Below are 23,388 nucleotides of genomic sequence, written 5' to 3' on the forward strand. Positions count from 1 at the left end.
AGAGAGAGAGAGAGAGAGAGAGAGAGAGAGAAAATAGGCTAGGGGGGTCTGCAAATAACCTTTCTCCCCTCCTCCACTACAGTAGGGAGGCAAGGTGTAGTGGAGCAAAAAAGAAGAGGGTATGATAATGCAAACATGGAGCTCAGCAGCACCCCAGCTGCCAAGAAGAAAAGGAATGGGGTACTATTTTAATATTAACAAGTATTATATAATATTATATAATTAACAAATTAATCTGTTATTAGCCATAAGACAGAGAAAGAAAGGAGGGGAGAAAAACTGAAAAAAGCAAACACAGTAAAAACTGAGCTTTCTTAAAATGTAAAGGAGGGCTGGGCCAGTGGCACACACCTGTAATCCCAGCACCAACGGAGACCAAGGCAAGAGGATCCCAAGTTTGAGTCCTGCTTAGGCAAGCCTGTCTCAAAATAAAACAGAAAAGAGCTGGGATGTAACTCAGTGGCAAAACATGTCAGCGTTCAGTGCCCAGGACCACAGGCATGGGTTGCAGAGAGCAAGTGAGGGCTAAGAGAAGATGGCACTCAGTGGCACAGTGCTCGCCAGGCACGCACACAGGCCGGCTTGCAGCCCCAGCACCACGAAAAAAATCAGAAAAAAGAAACGCAATCTTATCTTCAGTCAGGTGTGGTACTCTCAGCTACTTGGGAGGATGAGGCCAGAGGGTTGAAAGTTCAAGGCCAGCCTGGGCTACTTAATGCATACCTGTCCCAAAATAAATTAACAGGAATGGGGTCTATGGTACAATGCTTTTCTAGCAGGCATCAGGCCCTGAGTTTAATCCCCAGTGGTACCTCCTCCCCCTAAAAAGTGATATGAGACAAAAAGAACAGCTGAGTGGTAGAGTGAGAATTGAAGAGACAAATAATGAAAAAGTCAGTTTTCAGAGACTGCAGTCTTTTCTCTGCTACTTACTAACCACAGAACACTGAAAATCCGAAGCCCCAAAGGCAAGGAAAGAGGATGTTTCCCACATACCCTCAAGGCAGGAACAAGATGAGAAAGGCTGTCTCGGAGGTAGGCATAGTGCCTGAAGGTGTGGTCTGAGAACAAGGCCGGCATTGTGGGACAGGTCTTAGCAGCATTGAAAATAAGAACCAAAACTGCAATGTCTGGTAAATGGGTTAAGGGAACATGGAGGCATACAACACTGAGCATGACCACCCCACTTTCCACCCCCAAATTCTCATCACGGAACTCAGATTTTCTAGTAATCACAGAAATGTAAATTAGGACAAGGAAATACATTCCACCATCCCACTCAAAAGCCTCCATTACCACAGGTTTGTTTCATAGTATGGGACAGAACCCAGGACTTTTGCACAGAGCTACAGCCCAGCACCTTTTTTCTTTCAAATTTTGGTATAGAATCTCACTAATTTGCCCAGGCCAGGCTTGCATTTGAGACCCTACTACCTCAGTCAACCAGAGTGCTGGGATTATACTCATGTACCACCACACCCAGTTTCTCAAAGTTTTTTTTTTTTTTTTTTTTTTCCAAGAACCAGGAATTGAACTCAGGCCCTTGCCCTTGCCAGGGAAGCACTTATTCCACTGAGCCATCTCCCCAGCCCCTTATCAAAGGTTTTTAAAATTAGTGCCAGATACTACCGAGAATATAAATTTTCAGTATACTGCCTACTGAAGTATTTAGAATCCTGGATAATAATGTGGTTCCAGGCATAAATGTTGACTAATGCCTCTGGGCATGGTGACACAGTCTGGGCATGGTGGCACAGGCCTATAATCCCAGCACTCTGAGACATTGAGGCAGGCAAACTTCAAGTTTGAACCAGCTTGAGCAATTTAGCAGCTCAGCAAGATTCTGTCTCAAACTTTAAAAAGGGCTAGGGATGTAGTTCACTGTGAAAGCCCTGAGAACGATTACCAATACCAAAGGGGGGAAAAAAAAATCCTCCAAGTCTGTTTGGGAGATCAGTAATACAATTTACAAAACATTTAATGAGCTGGGTGTGATAGCATATGTCCACAATCCTAGAAACTGAGAAAAGAAAGCCTACAATCCCAGGCTGGGGCAGGAAGACTGCACACTCAAGTCCAGCCAGGACATTTTAATCGTACTAGGGATTGAGCCAGGGCCTTTGCACTGCACTACATCCCCAGCCCTTCTTTTTTTTTTTTGGTGGAACCGGGGATTGAACTCAGGCCCTTGCGCTTGCCAGGCAAACCCTTATTCTACTGAGCTATCTCCCCGGCCCCTCAGCCAGGACATTTTAACAAGATCTTACCTCAAAAATAAAAATAAACCAGGTACAGAGACACATACAGAGACTAAGACACAGGAGTACATATCAAGCCCAGCCCGGGCAACTCAGTAAGATCTTGCGATACAGCTGTGTCCAGACGGCCCTCAAAGCCTTATGCTGGGCTTTGCAGAGGTGCTGAGTCTAGAGTGCACGACTGTGCAACACCAGGAGTAAGGGTGCCGCGTAGTCACCCAATCAGTCCGCTGACCGGTCTGGCACTGTCCTGACCCTCGTGGCCTGCAACAAAAAGAGGCTTGCTTGCTTTACTGTCTCCTGCCTGACATGGACTGTTTCTCCCGTGACCCTCGTCTGCCATACCACCCTAGCTGGAGCCAGCCAACTGCAGAATGAACCCTCTACAGACTGCGAGCCAAATCAACCTCTCCTCCTTAACTTTGTCTCAGGAATGGGAGAAAAGTTAACTAAGACATCCTGACTCAAAAAAATAAACTAGAAAAGCTCAATATGAAGTCATTACATTTAATCTCCAATGCTTCAAGCAAACAAGTAAGGGCTAGGGTTACACATCTATGATAAAGTGGTTGCCGAGCATTTTCAGGGCCCTGCGTTCAATCCTCAGGGCCCACACATGAACACACACCTCAAAGGAGCATGTGGGATATGACAGGCTTTAAATAAATGGCAAAAGGAATTGTTAGTACTGCGCGGCAAAGAGGAGCAATGAAAGCTGAGAACAATAACCATTACGCTCCCTCAAACACTCTTTTACCTACATGAAATGAAAAAAATTAAACCTTGGACTAAGGCAGGAGTATGTTTTTAAAAGGCTGCAAATGAAGGGATGTCCACCAGTCTTACATCCCCCTTTTGGAGCTAGATGTGAGGCATAAACTGGCAAAAAGAGCCTGTCTTGTAGCCTACTTTCTGGGATTAGGTCTGAGTCAAACACTAGCCCAGAACCAAGATACTCTGATGTAAACACAAGGAAAAAAAGTAATCAAGTATTAGCTGATGCTGATGCAGAATAAGTTCTCAGGGGCCAGGGAGATAGCTCAGTGCATAAGGACCTGTCTGGTAAGCACATGGTCCTAAGTTTGATCCCAGTACACCCCTCCCCACAAAAAGAGTAAGTTCCCAGGCATGCACCCAGTGGTCTTCTGTAACCCTTGGCTGACCCCAACGCTAATTACCACATCATTAACTTTGTAGATTAGACTAACACAAGCCCAGCTCCTACACCCCACCATGGTCACTGAGCACTATGACAGCTCATCCAGGGCCATGACGAATCAAAAACTCCACTAACAGAAGGGCCAAGTCAAGCCACTCACAGACCATAGTCACACCTCAGACCAAACCCACAATCCCACCCTAAACCCTGAGGTTTAAAACTCTCCAAACCAAACTCCCTGGGGGCCATGAGCTCTTCTCCGGGGCCAGTCCCGCTTTGTGCCGCATATCTTGTCATTTTTCTTTCAAATCCATCATGATCCCGCTGCTACTCCTGGGTGTTCTTCTCAATTCTTTGCTTAGAACACCAGGAACCTGGACAAGACTCTCAACCCCATAACAAGACCATCACAGCCACACTGGAATAAGAGATATCAGGGTTCCTTCACCAGTCTTAGGAAGATTCATCCTAAGCACAGAGGATACAGGCTGGATCATCCATGTCTGGTTCCGCTGTGTCAAAAAATGGGTGGGTGCTCAGGAGCTCAGGCACCAAGGGAAGCACCAGGGTCGGATGCCGACTTCCCAGAAACTTCAAACATCTGAAACAAACAAATGGGAACGCATTTCAGTAAATTGGTTAAGTGCCTTTAAAAAGTAGCAGGAATTAGAATCAGAAAACCTGATTCTCAACTATCTACTTTTGATAACTGTATGACTTCAGATAAGTCATCCCATTATTCTGGAAACTCAGTTAATTTATATAAAAATAGTTCCAACTTTCAGGAGGCTGAAGCAGGAGGACCACTTCAAGTTGGAGGCCAGCCTAGATTACACAGTGAGTTTAAGGCCAGCCTGAATTACAGAGTAAGACCCTGTCTCAATCAAGCAAAACAAAATGGTTTTATGAAACTGAAAGAGCTACTACAGCAAACTACTATTTATTTAACCATTTAAACAACAGCCATTTGGAGAACTCTGATTTTTATCAAGTATTAGGCAGGCAGCAAAGTCTCACTATTAGTCTAAACCTGTGGTGGTGAGCCTATGCCACGCGTGCCTCCGTGGGCACTCAGAGCCCTCTGGGTGGCACGCAATTCAACCAGCCCAGGATCCCAAAGGCAAGCCAAATGCAAATTTCTACCTTTCAATAAAAAGTTGTTTATATCTTTGAAAGCTCTGTTATTGTGGTTTTCTTTTAAGACAAAAGATGTTAATGCATGAGTTATTTTTTCTCAACTAAAACTTCAGTATTCAGATTTAACTGCAACGCTGGTACTTTGTCATAAATAAGTGGTTCTGAGTTGCTGTGTGGGCACTTGGTTTCTACAAGACTCCCCATCACTGCCCTAAATGAATCACAGCCACGCCTTCCCATTTTCTAGTGACCGGCTTGCTGATCGGCAAGTAACCCAGTTCTCACGAAGCAAGAGGCAAAATTTGCAGGGCAGCTTTTCAGAAATGGTTTTCTAACCAAATGAAAAGACACATGCAAGAAGGGAATGGCCCTTCTGATATTTTCTATGACACGGTCATCTTGCAATCCAAGAAAGCTGCAGAGAAATCAACCAGGACTCTAAGCCTTTCAAAGATTTGAATGACCAATACTCACCTTCCCACATTTTGTCATGTAAAAAATTTTTTATTGTGCAAGATACTTTAAACCAGATTTTTTCTGTAACTGGTAATCAAAAGTATTCTAAATGATATTTTGGGTATGTTCCTGAAATCAGACCAGGTTTCAAACAGTATGGCCTTGGACAAGCTGTTCCATTGTTGTAAAATGGAATTAAAAGAATTACATGATAAAATTGATACAAAGATTAAATGAGATAAGAAGGAGTCTCTCATACACAGCAGCAAGAACTCAATAAATGTTAGCTGTTATTGTGGGAAGGCCCTTTGGAAACTACAAAGAACTACCCAAGGAAGGGTGCAGTCCACACACCTGCAATCTTAGCTGCTCTCTTGGGCTGGTCAGATAGCTCAGTGGATTAAAGCACCTGTTTAGGCAGACACAGGGGCCAGGAGTTCAATCCCCGGGCCTGCTGTGCTGACCCCACCCCCAGGGTGCACTGAGATTGTGATTCAGACTGGGCATAGCAAGCACCTGTAATTCCAGCATTTGGGAGACTGTAAACAGGAAGATCTACACAGTGAGACCCTGTAGACTCTATAGATCCTGTCCTAAATGCATTTAAAAAAAAAAAAAATCTTAGCTACTCTGCAGACTGAAGCAAGAGTATGGAAAGTTTGAGGGCAGCGCAGGCAATGTCCAAGCAACTCACTGAGACCTTGTCTCAAAATAAAATTGAAAGGGCAAACTAACATGATCAAAACATACTACGTGCATTGACATGCCCCCAAATGCAAAACTGAGACAGTTAGGCAATAGGGTGATGGCAGTAAGAATGATCAAAGTGTGTTATATAAAGATACAAATCTGCCAAAATGAAACTCATTACTTAATCTGTACAATATGTACTAATAAAAAATGTGAACACTTTAAAGATGTGAAGCAAAAGCAGTAAAATATAAATAAAAATTTTAAAAATTTAACTTTCAGTTTGATTCCCAATACCAACACAACATAATAGAAATTAAATTTTTTTTAAGTGCCTCCCTGGCAAGTGCAAGGTCCTGAGTTCAATTTCTATTACCATAAAAAAATATTCTTTTAAATTTATTAAAAAAAAAAAAACAGGGATATTTTAGGGAGGAAAAGAGGCACTGAAGGGAGGGTAGGGAAATGGGGAGATATAAAAAGTAAAAATTAAAAAAGGATGCTAAAACGAAGATGTTATGTCCTGTGTCTAGATGTCTCCCCTAAAGCCTCAGGCAGTCATCTGTGGGCTTTTCAGAGGTGGCTGAATCTAGTGTGTTGATACTAGGACTGCATTTCTAAAACAGGGATTAAGGTGGTTACTAAATTAGCCCACTGACTGGTTGGTGCAGCTCTTCACCTGCTGCTGCTGCTTCAACGTGTTGCTGCGCTGCTGCCTCCTGCCCACCATGAACTACTTTCCTGTGTGACACTCCTGTGCCCAGCTGCCCTTCCTTGAAACCAGGCAACTATAAACTGAAACCTCCACAAGCCTTGAGCTGTAATAAACATTTCCTCTATAATCCCAGCACAGAAAGGCTGAAAACAGGAAGGCCACTACAAGTCCGAGCTGTGTAGTCAGGCCCTGTACCAAATACACTAATACCATAAAATAAAATGAAATGAAAATTTCCTCATTTAGTTTTGAGTGTTTGGTATTTTCTCTCAGCAATCAGAAAAAAGTAACAAAGACAGACTGCAGCTTCACAGTACAGCACTGGTGAGTTCAATCTCAGCATCACACACACATACATACACACACACACACACACACACACACCCCTACACAAGCAAAGTAAACATGTTTCTATTACACTGATTTCCTAATTCTGGTTTACAAGTACCAGTGAATTGAAAAGAAATGTAATCTGAACCCTTGTCCTCAAGGAGTTTATAATCCAACTGAGGCAAACCGGAGCTACAACATAATAAACTATCAAATGCAAAACCTGGCAAAGGCAGAAGAGATCATTATGATCAGATAAAATTTCACATAGCATAACTTCACCAGGGACTGGAGAGCAGGTGGATCAGAAGATACGGCGCAAATGTTGTACCCTAACACATGCAGGAATACATGGGTGTGGACAGCAAGTCCTTTGATCATGGTAGGAAAGCACTCCTTCCCAGCCTGGTGGTTTTCCTTCTGTGTGGAGAGAAATCAACTTCCTGGTCGCCCACAGACCTTTCCCTCACGGAGCCTAGTGGGAGTCTGGCCACCATACTCAGAGTCCATGCTATGTATTTGCTCTCTCATTCCTACTCAAAACTCAGGTAGGAAACATCAGGGCTGGTATTGGGCTGTCAAGAGATGCCTACTGATATGGTCTGTGTCTAGCTGACCCCTACTGTTATGGTTTGTGTCAAGCCTCATGCAGTCATGGGGTGGGACTTCTAGAGTTTGAGATTAACTCATGATCCACTGGGATTATGGGTGATCCAAGGCTGGGATTATGTGTGTATGTACTTCCCCCAGCCTGGGGCAGAGAGCCTAAATGCAATATAAGAGAGACAGACTCTCTCCGTTGCCATTGTTGTTCTGCCGCCATGAACTGAATGCTCTCTACCCTGTGCCGCTCTGCCTTGGAGCCAGCCGAGTATGGACTGAAGCCTCCAGTAACTGTGAGCTAAATAAGCCTTTCTTTCCTGTATTTGTCCCAGCAACGAGAGAAGACTAACTGAGACACCTACACAGCAGGGTCTCTTTAAAGCTAGCGTTTAACCCTGGCTTGTGATACAGTTAATTTACTACTTCATTCACTTTCTTATCTATGTATGTCTTACTTCTTTCTCGTCCTGCTGTTTGAAGGCTAGGTCTGAGTACTCTGTTCTTAAATCTTCAAATACCTCACGCAGTAATCAGGCTATAAGCGCTCAGTAAGCATTTGTTGAATGAACCAGAGAGAGAAACAACAAATTAACTCCTTTAAAACTTTCATTTATATATGTCTTCGGCAACATCTTACATTATCCCTTTTCCTGTAGTCTTTCTTTCTTTCCTTTTCTTCCCCTCCCCCTTAATTTTTCTTGAGGCAGGGTCTTGCTTTATATTTCAGGCTAACCTTAAACTCACTACACAGCCCATGGTGGCCTTGAACTCACGACAACCTTCCTGTCTCAGCTTCCCAAGTTCTGGCATTATAGGTGTGCACCACTAGGCCCAGTGAGGCACCACTCTTGGGAAAATATTTTAAAAATAAGCAATAATGGGCCAGGGAGATAGCTCAGTAGAATAAGTGCTTGCCTGGCAAGCACAAGATGCTGAGTTCAACCCCCCGTACCACAAAAAAATAAATAAAAATAAAAGCACAAATGGGGAGGAGAACAAAAGAGACAGGAGGGGGGAAAGAAAGGAAAAGTTTAAAAAAAAAAAAAACAATGAGAAAAGGAGGAATATGTAGAAGCAAAGTGTTTGTAAATGGAGAGAAGAGGGGTTGAAAAGGAGGGCAGGAGAATGGGGGAAACAAGTTATATCATGTATAGGTACAAATTTAGACATTTAGATATAAAGCATTATGTATATCTAAAATGTACCAATAAAATCTGATTGGAAGAAAAATAAAATAGCTAACTTCAAAGTCATTTGGAGCCCAATTTACAGAAACCTACACTCACCGAATAAAAACAAGTTTACCTATTAGGTGGACCAAGTAACCATATGTTTTTCTTTTGTCAATTTCTGAAACAAATATGTAGCCAAGACTCGGGTGAGATCACAAGCCTCCTGCACCAGCTCTCCCGGAGCTGAGACTGTAGGGCTACACCCACAAGCCCAGCTAACTGCAACTCATATTTTAATGCACCACAAAGTGTTCTGTAGCACCTCCCACCCAGCAGAACACCGGTCGCTGATAGACGTGTGCCCCACTGCATCTCCCATGGCACAAGGACTGAGTGCTCCTTGAGAACAATCAATGAATGTAACCTGAACGGAACTATACTGGACGGCACAACATGAAGAAACGGCAAGTAGAAAAGCACACATTAAGAGCACCTATGCAGGGCGTGGTGGCCCACACCTGTAATCCCAGCCCTCACAGCGTGAGGAAGGAGGGTCGCCCAAGTATGAGGCCAGCCTGGGCTCCACAGTGAGGCCCCACCTGACAAAGGAAGGAGGGAGGGAGGAAGGATGGAGGGAGGAAGGAGGGACAGAGGGAGAAGTGAGGATGGATAGACAGGTGGCAAAGAGTTTGAGCTGGCAACCCAGGGAGACCCTATCTCATACAGCTGGAAAGAGGACCAGGAGATGGAGGCTGGAGGGGCATCAAAAGACTGAGACACGCTATGCACGCGCACCAGCTTCCCACGCTGAGTGTTATCACTACATACTGTGAACATGGACAAAGAAAAATGAACCTTTGAAGGAGGAATCTGGGATATAGTCTAGTACAGAGACCCTGAGCTCAACCTCCAACACCATAAAAAAATAAGCTCCTAAGTAGAAGAGTCTGCTGGTATTTTTAATTTTTAATACATCTTCCTGGGGTTGGAAATGTGGTTTAGTGATAAATAATTTACCTAGAATAAACTGGGCCCTGGGCTTGGACCCTGTATCACAGAAAGAATCTTCCAAGTACTTGATTTAACTCACAATTTTTCTACTTTCAGTAACTACATTTTGTTTTTAAGCAATAAACTATACACAGCTGGAATGATCCTGTTAGATGCTCATTTAAATATACAGATTATCATAATACACTTTATATCACATGTTTGCAACTAACTCTTCAAATAGAAGTTCAGGAACAGTGTGAACACCTTGATTGCAATCAACAAAAATAAAGGTATGAGGAGAAAAGGCACGTCCCCTTGCAGATCAAACGCCGGCCCGGCCTCTAGTCTCAACGATGACTGAACTACACAAAGGGAAAACAGCAAAGGTGCGAGTAACAAAACGCAGAAGTAGAAGGAACTCCACTGGACTCGCTCTACCCTGAAGCCCACCACAGGACTTGGCGCTCAGTACACAGCGGGAGCAGGACACCTGCTGGGTCGCCCCACATGTAAGTCAGTATCTAGAAAGACTTTTATTTCAGGAATTAAACTCCTGAGTGCTTGGTTACACTGAGTGAGATTTCTAAATTAAAGGGAAAACTGAGGGCCTTATCTTCTATCAACCACCAAATAAAGTCAACACTGCACATTTAGCACACACCAAAGGCTCAGTGGGTAGGGGGAGGACAGTTCTTACTTCCATATGGAGTCCCTATCAGTAGGGTACTTGGTAAGATTTTTCAGCAGTTCCACTAATGCCAGATGAATGCCTTCTTTGGTGGAAACATTAGTACAGCATAAGAGTTCATGAAGAGCTTCTCTAATATCTCTGGATGAATCCTTTAAAAAAAAAAGGGGGGGGTTATAATAGTAATCAGCATAGCTGGTTAGTGAACCCAAGCTCCACCCATCACTTCCTTCTCTCAGCCCCCTTCCTTTTTAGCATGCCCACATGACAAGGTCTTGGGAAGTTTGAGGGCTTAACTTCCTCCAAAAGTTTTCATTTCATTAATAAAAGGGCTGAGTATAAATAAGCAGCCTTGGCCTCTTTTGCTCTTTCATCTCACTGCTTCTTTCCTGTCTAGAACTCAATCACGATGTCCTGTGCTCAGAAGTACCAGCTTTGTGCAAAAGTACCGGCTGACAGGCAAGCGTGGTAGGTGAGGTGGAGTATTTTGCATATGCTCATCCAAGTGAACAGCAAGCTGAAAGGCTGTGAAATGGAAGCACATCTGCAAACAGCATGGAAGCATCATGGCCAAAGCAAATTCAAAGTGAATTCATGGAACGAGACCACAACCATGGCTCTCCCGACTGGTCCCACTGCCCCTTCTGCCTGCCGCCCCCACGCTGCGGCTAGCCCTTTCTTCCCACCCCACATCCTCTTGTGCTCCTTCAACTGTGCTGTTGAAGAGCTATACCCGCTGGGGCGTTTGTCCCCTCATGCTCCCAAGTATTCCTGAAGTCAGTGCCTGAATCCTTCTTCCTTGAACTCAACTTTAGAGCCTTCTTTGATTGGTCCCTTGCTCACCCAAGGACACACACACACACAGAGAGAGAGAGAGAGAGAGAGAGAGAGAGAGAGAGAGAGAGAGAGAGAGAGAAAATCCCGTTATAGCTTGAAAGGAGGTGGTGAGGAGAACCTCCTAGGCCTCTACTCACAGGCTAATGCCCTCTCCAAGGAGACAGGGTAAACACACAAAATACAAAAAACATTAAAATGTCACACATAAAGACACATGGGCCTGGTTCTCAATAAAAACACATTAAATGAAGGAGAAAGAGTCCACTGCTATGAACTCTAAGAGGACTTCAAGAAAAAGAACAAAGCTTCAAGCAAGGCAACACTGGGTTTGAGTCCATCTGGGCTACATGGCAAGATCTTGTATCAAAAAACAAGCAACAAAAGGAAAAGAAAAAGCAGAGAAGAGAAAAAGAGAGGCAGGGAGGGGAGGCCAGGAGAATCAACATGCCGTCTCTCTTCACAAATCCTCCAACGGCTCCCTAGAACACGTAGATGGAATCTACACATCTGACCCGGCTTCACACCACATTTCTACCTTCTCGTTATGTCCACCCATGCTGGCTTACTCTCTGCTCTGCTAATGCAAGGGTGCTCACTGTGCTTGCAGCCCTTCCTCCAGCTGCCTTCTGACCTATAACTCCTTCCCCAGTCTTCACACAGTCATGTGAAATTCAGTATCAAACAGCATCTCAGAAAGGCTTTACTAAGCACTTAACATTGTGTTCCCCACTCTTATTATCCCATTTATCTTCTGCCTAACACTTACATTTATCTGAAGTCATTTTGTTGAAGAATGTGAGAGCAGGGACCATGTCTGGTTTTGACACCACCACATTCCCAGTATACAGACAGTGCTTGTTAAATAAGTAAGTGGATGGATCTCTCCACTCCTCTCAGCAGGACAGTATCTCAGCATAGCAAAAGAAAAGGTAAATCCTAGCTAGAAGGGTCAGCTGGCTACGGCTCGCAGCAGTAAAGTACTGGGGCCAGGAATGCAGCTCAGCGTTCAGCGCTCACCTGTGAGGCACAGAGTCCTGAGATCTGATTCCTAGCACCAAAACAGCACCCAATCTGCCTTCTGAAGCATAGGGCAAGAATTTGAAACAAGCACACTAATAACTAAATATCAAATTGTTCTCCTTTTCATATGAAGGGATATTAAAGCCAAATTCCATTTAGTAATAGTTAGAAACTAATTTCAGGGCTGGAGAGATGGCTCAGTGGTCTAAGGCACCTACTTAGAACAAGCTTGGCAAAGCATCAGGGACCGCGGTTCAATCCCCCAGCACCACATGCCAGCCAGCCCCGCCCCCTGGTGGGTTGAGCTGGCCACACACACACACCACATTCACTCTCTCTCTCTCTCTCTCTCTCTCTCTCTCTCTCTCTCTCTCTCTCATAAATAAAAAAGAAAAAGAAACTAATTTCAGTACTCACAATCCAGATACTTTATTCTAAAAAACAATCCAAGAACCACATACAGCTGGGCAATCTCAGAAGTGAATCTAATCTGTGCTCATAATTTGCAAGAGCGATACACTGGAGATGTGACCTCTGACAAATTACCCTTTTTCTCTACAAAACTATAGGGTTGAACAAACTGATTCCCAAAACTCCTTTCTGCAGCATCAACCTTTGTTTATTTATTTATTTTTTTCAGAACAGGGGATTGAACTCAGGCCCCTGTGCTTGCCAGGCAAGCACTTATTCCACTGAGCCATCTCCCCAGCCCCCTAACCTTTGATTCACTACAAGAAATAAATCAAATGAAAGGCTGCCAAGAGCTCTCTGCGATCCGGCCCTGCCTGGTGCACAGGTATTTCCTGCCCATCCCCCACCTCTTTAACTGCATGCTGTGGATCCGATGAACTCTTTCATTCCAGGAACACACCATATTGTCCCACACCCCTGATATCTAGACATTGCTGCTGCCCATCTTTCGTTCCCTTCTAGGAGTAACACTCCCTAAAGCAATGTCTCACTACATCACGCTCTACTGTCCCCCAAGCATTCACTACAGCACCTTTCTCCTTCTGTCTCCTAAGCATCAGGCCAGCAGATAAAAACAATAATCTTGTATTCCCACAGCAGCCTGTCCTTTCCTGAGCATAGCAATACCAAGCTTGTTCCAATGTAATAATGTCCATCTCCTCCACCTTGGGTGAAGGATGCACTGGGAAGGCAGAGCTCGGCTGCCTCGCACAATGCCTAGCTCGAAAGAAGTGGGGCAGGCCAGGGAGGTAGCTCAGGGGCTTAAGCGTCCACCTGGCAAGCAGACACTTCAATCTGAGTTTGATCCCTCCTACTGCAAAAAAAGAAAAAGGAAAAAGAAGACGTGAAAGGAGTTACTACCGAACTGGACACACTCACCTCTAACACAGCCAGGACAGTGTCCAGCTGATCTTCTCGTAGGGTAATATTGTTGGAGATTTTTCTCATGGTATGTATGGACTGAAGGCGCACTTCCTCAATTTCGTCATTGAACATGTCAACCAGGAAATCAAGGCACTTCTCAGCAAATGCGGGTGAAGACTGGGCCAGCATGCAGAGGGCCTCCACAGCAGCAATGCGAACCTCTGGAGAAGGGACCAGCAAAGCCACACAGAGTTAAGAACCAGGAAAAACCCAAGGTGGAGCCTTGCTCACTCAGGCTTTCGACTCGACTCTTCTCTCTACGGATTGTCCCTGGAAGATCTCATCCACGCTACTTCACACTGACCTAGAACATGGATTTGGGTGTTACAAGGCGTAAAATTTAAATCTGACTCCACATACATGTGATCAAGTCACACAACTGTCTCCACTTATTCAATCTCTTGAAAACTATCTTAGGGCCCACAGATAGCTCAGCAGACCAGGGTTCAATCTGCGGGCCCACACACTGTGCCTGCCCTGCCCTCGGGGCGCGCTGAAACACAACCCACCCCAGGGGTGGTGGTACACGCCTGTAATCCCAGCATGGGGAGGCTAAAAACAGGAGGATCATTGAGTCTGAGCTGTATAGTAAGACCTCTATACCAAATACATTAAAAAAAAGAAACTATGTTATCTCATCTCATAATTCCAGCCACAGGAAAGCATATTATTATTACTAAGATTAAAATAAACATCATCATTCTCATTTTAGCAAAGTGAATTAGTTTGCCTGGAAGTGAGTCAATTAGGAGCAGCGACTAGCACTTAGTGAATTACAGGCTAACATTATTTCTAGGTCAAGGTACATGATTTCAGATGACAAAAATCTCAGAGCAAATGTGAAGAGTGATTTCCCCTGCCAACCTGAAGTGAAGCTGCCAAACTAAGAAGCCATTCATTCATTCATTCATTCATTCATTCATTCCACTAATAAACGCCTCCTGGACATACTAGGCCAGCGCTGTGCTAAGTGAGAGGAGACAGGGATGAGCCATGAGTAAGACACAGACAATGCTCACAAGACTTCCCCATGCAGTGGTTTTGTTCCAACAACGTGCTTGCTGTGGTTTCCAAATGGCTCTACAACAACATATACACCTTAGAAAGAACAACGAACCAAAGTTATTATTAAAATTCAGAAATATAATTTGTTCTTTGTATAAGAAAATTTTCATGGACAAGTTAAAAGTAGTTACTACTTTATGGGGAAATGATCCAGATTTTCCTTGGTAATTATGAATTTTTTTAATTAAGAAGAGAGAAACTTTATTCATAATGTGATTTCAACATGAAATGGCTAATAATTATAAAGCAAACTCGAGATAAACCCAAGCACATTAACTGCGGGCTCTTCTTCCCAGAATTAGATGCACTATGCCACACGGACTCATCTTTGCAAGTCCATCAAGGGAATCACAGAGGAAATTCTGTCTAATATGAGATAATCAGGGGGACCCAAGCCAACGCAACTCCAAGCAGAAGCAAGCAACCTGGACTCTGACTCCACTTGTACAGCCTGCCTACAGGTAAGTGAGCTGTACTTTCTACTGGACAGTCAGGAATGTGGGAAATACTGGATGGCACAGATGGAAAAGGAAGCATCAAACTGATGGGGAAGAGAAGAAGTGATCCTGGCTTCGCTGCGTCCCCGCCTGATTCTTAGCACAAAGACACCAACACAAACAAGACTCTCCCAACACTTGCTCTCAATACCATTAATAGAAAATGTTGGGGGAAAATCCCATTTGCACTAGACATGTAGCTTTTCCCTCATTACTACCTAAATAACATGTGCAGTACTGCACCTATTTGCACAGCACTTACACTGTATTAGGTATTATGAGTAACCTGGAGATGAGGTAAAGTATACAGGAGGAGCAGCACTGTAGGTAAATGCCATCCCATTTTACACAAGGAACTTCAGCACTCAGACTTTGGCACCCTTGGCGGTCCTACAACCAATCCTCCTCAAGCATGAAGAGATGGCTATCCACAGAACATCTCAGAGGCGAGTGGGGAGTGTACTCCAATTCTTAAATCTATTGACCAAAATCAAAAACAGCAAACTCTGTGCATGTGTGTGTGATTTCTTTTCTTTTAATGTTTTTGAGACAGAGTCTTGCTAAGTCACCAGGTTGCCCAAGATGGGCTCAAACTTAGGATCTTCCAGGTATGTACCACTATGCCTAGCAAAAACACACACACACACACACACACACACACACAAAAAAAAAAAAAAAAAAACAGCTTTCAAAAATAACATTCTTGCCCTTTTAGATTCTGTTCCGAGAACTTTATTATTATTATTATTATTTTTAATGTATTTAGTACAGGGTCTACAGGGTCTCACTACACAGGTCTGACTCGTAGTGATCCTCCTGTTTTCAGCCTCACAAGCACTGGGATTACAGGCATGCGTGCCACCATGCCTAGTCTCAACTGCCATCTCAGGGCACCCAGGGGCAGGGCCAGCACACTGGGGATCAAACTGTGGCCACTGCGCTCTGCCTAAGCAGGCGCTTTAGTCCCCTGAGCTATCTGGCTGACCTGTTCTGATAACTTTATATGTACATTGTTAAAACCTTCATTCTAGCCCGGCTTTTATATGAATGTACTCTAAAATTTGGATGACTAACATTGCTTCTCCAAGTCTGTTATCCTCACTGAAAATGAGGAAGCTGGAGTCAACCATCACAAAACAGGGTCATCTTATGATCTACATGAGCTAGACAGCATCGTGTGGTGGAAATGACAAAGGCTTTACTCAACTTTTACTACTGGCCAGGGAGTAATGGGAGACTGGGGGTGGTGACCCACACCTCTAATTCCAACACTGGGGAGGCTGAAAATAGGAGGATCACTATGAGTCAGAGCTGTGTAGTAAGACCCTGTACCGCGTACATAAATGAAAAAAAAAAAAAAATCAGGTATATGTATTGTATATAATATACGTATTGTGCGTTTGTAAGATAGGCAATACGGTGTGTCTGTTTACATCTGCATCACCACAAACACGTGAGCACTGTGTCGCATCATGAAGGAAACATCTCCCTAGGACACACCACTTTCAGCTCTGCTACAGCGTGTGGATAGAAAAACAACACAGTCTGCTACTGACCAAATTACCAAAATGAGACAGCACAGGACCGTACACAGAGCAACTGTACTCCAGATCTTTGGCACCCCACACAACCTGAGAGACAGGAGGCAAATGAACTGAACTCTGATTGCAGCGGCTGTAGAGCTCCCTGGACTGCAAAGGCAGAGGTGGGAATTAGGAGGGCAGGCAGGCAGGCAAGCTGAAAAGGAGAGAACTGAACCGCACAGAGGATGAGCGAGCTACAAATGGGCTCTCAAATCTTTAGCTGAGTTCTGATTTGTGTGGAAAGACCTGGAAAAGCAGCAGCCAAGGGGAGAAACAACTCCTACAGCTCACTAAGGACTTATAATAGTTTATTCAAAAGTTTTGCTTCAGTAGTGCAGAAAACTAAGCCTAAACGCTTACTGACTAAATGTTCCCCCGGCCCCGCCTAACAAACCTTAAAATTAAGACCTCAACAAAATGCTTTTCAGAGCAAAGCATGAGTACACATAGGACTAAGACAATAGTCAATACCAAATAAAGTAAAATTCACAATGCCTGGCATCAAATTAAAAAACTACCTGAAATAAAAAGCAGAACAATGTAATTCATACTAAGGAGAAAAATTCAAAATCAACCCAGAAATCACACAAATTATAGGCTAGTAGACAAGATATTAGTACAAGCTAAAAGTTATTTTAAGCAGAGAAATGGAAGACACTAAGAACATCCACATTCTTGTCTGTTTTGGTGTTTTGTTTTTTTGAAACAAGGTCTCACTATGTTGGTGAGACTGATCTCAAACTAGTAGGGATCCTCATGTCATGGCCTTTAGAACTGGGATTATGGGCACACTCCACCATATCCAGCCTGTTTGTTACACTTTTTTTGAGATAGGGTCTTGTCTCGAAAGCAGACAGGGATCCAGACTGGCCTCAAATTTTTATCTAGAGTGCCAGGATTGTAGGTGTGCCACCCTGTGAAGCATGAATGCCCATATTCTACTTGAATTTTTAACGTATAAAAACTATATTTGAGATGAAAAATACATGGGATGAAGTCAACATCAGATTAGACATTGCAGAAGCAAAGATTAGTGAGAACTCAGCCAGGGTGGAAGGTGCATGCCTATAATTCAGCAATGAGGGAAGCAAGGCATGAGAATTTCATGTTCAAATTTCAACTAGAAAACTTAGCAAGACTGTCTCAAAATAAAACAAAAAGAACAAGAGGTGTAGATTAGTCAATACTGTTAAATCTCAGTATCAATCCCTTCCCCCCACAAAATAAGTAAACTCAAAGATAAAGCAGTATTTATTGGGGGGGGGGGAGACCCAAAATCGAATTTAGGACCTTTCACTTGCCAGGCAAGCACTAAGCTACGTCCCCGGCTCAAAGATGAAGCAATAGATACTACCTGAAATGAAACAGAAGCGGGGCAGGTGCACAGAGCGTGAGAAAGGCTTTGCCCCAGGACCCCGACTGGGCAGTAATTACAAGCCCTAAAGGACCGATACATACTGATCCAAGAGGCTCAACAAGCCCTAACCAAACAAACATAATGAAAACTTCTGGGGGCGGCAACGGCTCAGTGGTCTAAAAGCGCCTGCTTAGGCAAGCTCACAGGAACCGCAGTCCGATCCCTGGCACCACATACCATGCCAGCCCCACCCTAGGGTGGGCTGAGCCGGACACACACACACACACACACACACACACACACACACTTCTGGGGGATCAAAATATATAGTGATTCAGTGAGAAGAAAGATTAGTACTAAGAATGTTTAGACAAGATATCATGTCTGCATCTTATACTATGAATAACTACTACAAAGACAACAATATGCAATGTATTAATTATTGTAACTGTCCTACTAACCTGTTTTGAACCTGTCTCAATGCTATCTCTTTCTCAATAAAATTAATATTTTTATTTCTTTTTTTGGCAGAACCGGGGGTTTGAACTCAGGCTCTTCTCACTGGCCCCCCTCAGTAAAATTAATATATAAAAAAAAGAGATACAACATAAAAAATATATATATATATATATAGTGAGAGTTCAAATAAAAAGTAAGTATGCGTACAAGGTGTAATACAAGTATAGGGAATGTCAGCTGCTGTTGAGTGACATTCAAAGGAAAAACAGGCTTATAAAATTATGAACTGTGTCCCCCTCCATCGTATTCACTGAATGTGGCACTGTATGATGTCGGCTCTTCCAAAAAGTCAAAATGACCATAAAAGCTAATTTATTTTCATTTATGCATTTGGTACAGGGCCTCACTATACAGCTCAGACTCATAGTGATCCTCCTACTTTCAGCCTCCCAAGCACTGGGATTACAGGCATGCACCACCATGCCCAGACTGGGTCACTGGCTCAGCTTGCCCCTGGGGTGGGGGCAGCACATTATGTGGGACTGGATATCGAACCAAAGCAGGCGCTTAGTCCACTGAGCTATCTCACCAGCCCAAAGGTAAACATTTTAAATCCACCATTGAAGAGGACTTCTAGAATTGCTTCACAAAGTAGCAAAAATGATGGAATAAATGTGTTTAAAGCAAGGGGAATTATTTTGAAGGGATTAATGATAATGTCTATACTATAAAGCATTTTTTCAAATTTAAATAATCACTGCGTTTTTCTATTATACTTTATACATCAAAGCATATCATAATCTAGTAGTTATAAGGAGAAGATTCTGACATCAACTTGAGAAAAAAGAAAGATACATTATACACAGAGAAACAAAAATGACCACAGACTTCTCAAAGAAAACTAAGAAGCAACATCTTTAAAAGACTGGGGGACCTTGAGCATGTAGGACCCGCCTGTAATTTCACCATGAAGTTTGAGGTCAGACTGGGCTACACAGTGAGCTCAAGGTCAGCCTGTACTACAAAGTGAGGCCCAGTTGCAAAAAAAAAAAAAAAAATCAACTGAGTGATTATCAATCAAGGAAGGGAAGGGAAGGGAGGACGGACGGACAGATGGACAGACAGACGGAGGGATAAACAGACAATAAATAAGGAGAAAAAATTATATCAACCTAAAATTCTACTCTCACAAAGTTATCTTCCAAAAATGAAAATAAAACAAAATCTTTATCAGTCATATAAAGGATGATTAGACACACTGAGTATAAATCATCCTTCTGTCTCTTTATTAGCTGGATGACTAAGAACAAGTTTTATTAATTTTTACTATTAAATGCTTACTATAAATAAGATGGATCATGCCACCTGCTTAATGTATATAGAACCTCATCAATTCTCACAGTTCAGAAAGACGTTAATTATCCACATTTTATGGAAACACTGAATTTAAATCCACACTGACTAAACCCAAAGCCCATGCTCTTCAGCGCTCAACACCACACTACTGGTCCACAGCCACCACTGGTAACCTTTCACAGAATGACCACAAGGACTAATAGAGACAACACCTTGCTCCCTGCCCAATGCCTGACAGAGTAATCACTACGCAGAAGGGGCAGCTGCCACCAGTCATACTCACCATACATCTCATCTTCCAACCCATGAACAAAGGCTCCACAGGCTCCTGACTCAATCAAGTTCACAGCCCCCGTATCCACTTCTTCCTTGGGAGCATCGTCTCCCCACTTTCTGCCACTGGAGAACTCCCCTGAACTGTAAAGTTCCTTGGCACGCTCATGCGCAGTTCGTTTCCTCTGTAGAAGACAACAATTACCACCTGCAAGAGGTTCTTGAGGGAACACTAAAGTATATCTTGACAACATGAAAACACAGTAAAAAAAAAAAAAAAAAAAAAAAAAGCTGTTCTCTACAAGTTAGGCTTTTTTTTTTTTTTTTTAAAAACAGAGTCTCTATGCAGTTCAGATTGGCCTTGAGCCCACTTTGTAGCTCAGGCTGGCCTCAAACTAAAAATGATCCTCCCGCCCCCGCTGAGGCAGGACTGCTGAGATTTTGATGCCAGCCTGGGCTACAAAGTGAGTTCAAGGCCAGCCTGAAGTGCACAACAAAACCCTGCCTCAAAGAAACAAACAACAATAACAACAAAATTACTTTGTAATTCAGGGCAGAGAAATGACAATTCTTAAGTGTCTCACTTTGTAGTTCAGGCTGCCCCTGACCTCTCTATGAAGCCCAGGCTGGCCTCAAACTCATGGCAATCATCCACCATAAGCCTTTAGAAAGCTGGGATTACAGGTGTGTGCCACCAGGCCCCCAGCAACAATTCAATTTAAACTGAGATAACTGGCTCACAAGTTTGTGATACTTTTCTTTTCTTTTTTTTTTTTTTTTTTTTTTTTTTGGTGGAACCGGGGATTGAACTCAGGCCCTTGTGCTCACCAGGCAAGCGCTTATTCCACTGAGCCATCTCCCCGGTCCCCTGTGATACTTTTCTATAGCCTAACTCTGAGGGGTAAAAGCTAGCTATGCTGATCAGGCAGGTGGCTGCAGCTGCCATGACCATAATGTAGGGAGGGAAAGCAAAAAGTGAGCACCTGCAGCATGCCCAGCTCTCCCACCCACGCTGGCAAGTTCTCCCACCACAGAATTCCCGAGTCTCTACAGCCAAATGGGCTCTGGACAACATGGCGCTCATCTTTTATCAATCACCTGACGAGTACGTTCTCGTCTTGAATGAATGAGCTGGTGGTCTGCTTCATACATCTATCTCCTCCAATCTGCCCAGTGTCAGCCCATAACACATGGCTGATCACTCCAGAAGCTCTGATGAAACAGGCACCTGAACCTAAAGGTACGCAGGTCCACACCTGATGATCAAGCACGTATCTTGCAGCGAAGCTTGACAACCCAGTCCTCCCACCACCACCAGCATCTCCATCTTTATACTTCCACCAACCCTTAGGGGGCAAGAAAAGGAGTCATGGCACTGCCCTCCAGGACAGCCATCTGACAGGCCTCAAAGCAGGGAGGCCACTATGGCCATTCCGGAAATTTATCTCCTGGAGTAACTCACAGTTAGAAAAGAGCTACTACGCATGAAGATGATACTCTAAGTGATTTATACTGGTAGAAAAATCAAAATATAAATACAGTGAAAGAACTAAAATGTTGTGCAATCCTTTGTAAAAACATGACGTATGGGGCCGGGGAGATGGCTCAGTGGAATAAGTGCTTCCCTGGCAAGCGCAAGGGCCTGAGTTCAAGCCCCGGTTCCGCAAAAAAAAAAAAAAAAGTTAAGCATGCAACTGTCCCATTAGAAGAAAGTGCATATTATACTGGTAATTGTAAAAAGTAGATTATAAAATTATCTGCATATAATGATGTAATGTTTAACACATACATAACAACTGAAAGAAATTTACCAGAATGACCAACATCATTATATCAGAATGATAGGAATATGGTAAACTATTTTCCCCCTCTGTGCTACTGAAAAGTTCTATAACTCTTTCTTATCACTTTCGCAATTTAAAAAATTAAAGTACTAACAATTAACGTACATATAATTTCTCAGTCTTACTTGGTCCTGCCCACCATGCCAGATAACTGTCAAGCTAAAGCCTATAGACTTTTCACAGAAGCATTTTGTTACTGTTCAGAGAAAGGATTTATACTTATTCTTTAATGGAAACTGTTGTTGGAAAGGAGTCCTAATAGGTAAAATCATATCATAAAATAAGACCATGCCTTTGTATCTTCTAGTAAATAGAAAGTTGCTCTTGCCTTTTCTTTGTAAAATATGACCTGGGCAAAGGATTAAACTGCAATATAAAACTCAGCTGGGCATGGTGGTGTACATCTATAATCTCAGCACTCAGGAGGCTGAGGCAGGAGAAACACAGTGAGTTCGAGGCCAGCCTGTGCCACACAGCAAGATTCAGCCTTTACAAAAGAGGGGTGGGGAACGCTCCATGAAGAGGCTTGAAATTTGGTGCAAGCTAAGATTTTAAATTAGTGTAATCTAGTAACCGCACATAAATATAACAAATGTATGTGCTGCTAAATTAAATCAACAGCATGCTGTTACACCGATGTTGGTTACAGTACCCAGTTAAAACAACAAAATATTCAAGTTACCCTCAAATCTGACATCAGTTTCTTGTCAAGGGTCTGCTCCAAGAAATGAGAACTGACTTGTTCCATAGAGCCCTGTAAAAAAGAATCCAGAGCATATTAAACAACTTCAATGTTTTGAACATTATCTTAATGTTCACATTGTGTAACCAACTTAAATCCATAAAGAGAAAAGAAGTCTGTCTAAGGCATCCAAATCATCAGGAACACAATTTAAAAACATATATCAACAGCATCAACCATTGCAGCCAAGACGTAAACAGAGCTTACTCTGAGCCGAGTACTGCTTGATGAGCCTTAAATACATGCATACATGAACTCAACCTTCATTACCCCCCTACGAAGCAAATGCTACTATAACTACTGCTATAGTTAGTGATCATTTAATTACATGATTACAACCACCAGGAAAAGAAATACAAAAATAAAAAGGCATCACTCAGACCAGAAACATTTAACCTGCTGGAAGACCAAGCAGGTAAAACTCTTGAGGTCACAGGCCTACACAAGGGATTTCTGAACAGAACCCCAGTTGCACAGCAAATAGTCCCAAAAATCAACAAATGGAATCATTTCAAATTAAAAAGCTTCTGTACAGCAAAAGATGTTACCAATAGAGTAGAAAAAAACCTACAGAATAGTAAACTATTTTTGCTAGTGATTCTTCAGACAGAACTCTCTGTCTGTCTGTCTGTCTCTGTCTGTCTGTCTGTCTGTCTCTGTCTGTCTCTGTCTGTCTCTGTCTGTCTCTGTCGTCTCTCTCTGTCTGTCTGTCTGTCTGTCTGTCTCTCTCTCTCTCTCTCTCTCTCTCTCTCTCTCTCT

The 23,388-nt window shown here is 43.1% G+C and overlaps 1 protein-coding gene across 2 annotated transcripts in view; it reads right to left on the minus strand.

The window, feature by feature from the left end:
• Ints4 (integrator complex subunit 4) overlaps positions 1-23,388 on the minus strand; it is a 110,100-nt gene that overhangs the window by 36,976 nt on the left and 49,736 nt on the right. For both annotated transcript variants that reach the window (XM_004632533.2, XM_004632534.2), the window contains exons 9-14: positions 22,570-22,641; positions 20,054-20,228; positions 13,409-13,614; positions 10,211-10,353; positions 3,903-4,018; positions 997-1,130 (exon numbers count right to left, since the gene is read on the minus strand). In XM_004632533.2, the coding sequence (XP_004632590.1) occupies positions 997-1,130; positions 3,903-4,018; positions 10,211-10,353; positions 13,409-13,614; positions 20,054-20,228; positions 22,570-22,641 (846 nt within the window). The remainder of the gene's footprint in view (positions 1-996; positions 1,131-3,902; positions 4,019-10,210; positions 10,354-13,408; positions 13,615-20,053; positions 20,229-22,569; positions 22,642-23,388) is intronic.

This window comes from Octodon degus, unplaced genomic scaffold (assembly GCF_000260255.1).
Source record: "Octodon degus isolate 3935 unplaced genomic scaffold, OctDeg1.0 scaffold00049, whole genome shotgun sequence".
Classification (NCBI taxonomy): Eukaryota; Metazoa; Chordata; class Mammalia; order Rodentia; family Octodontidae; genus Octodon; species Octodon degus.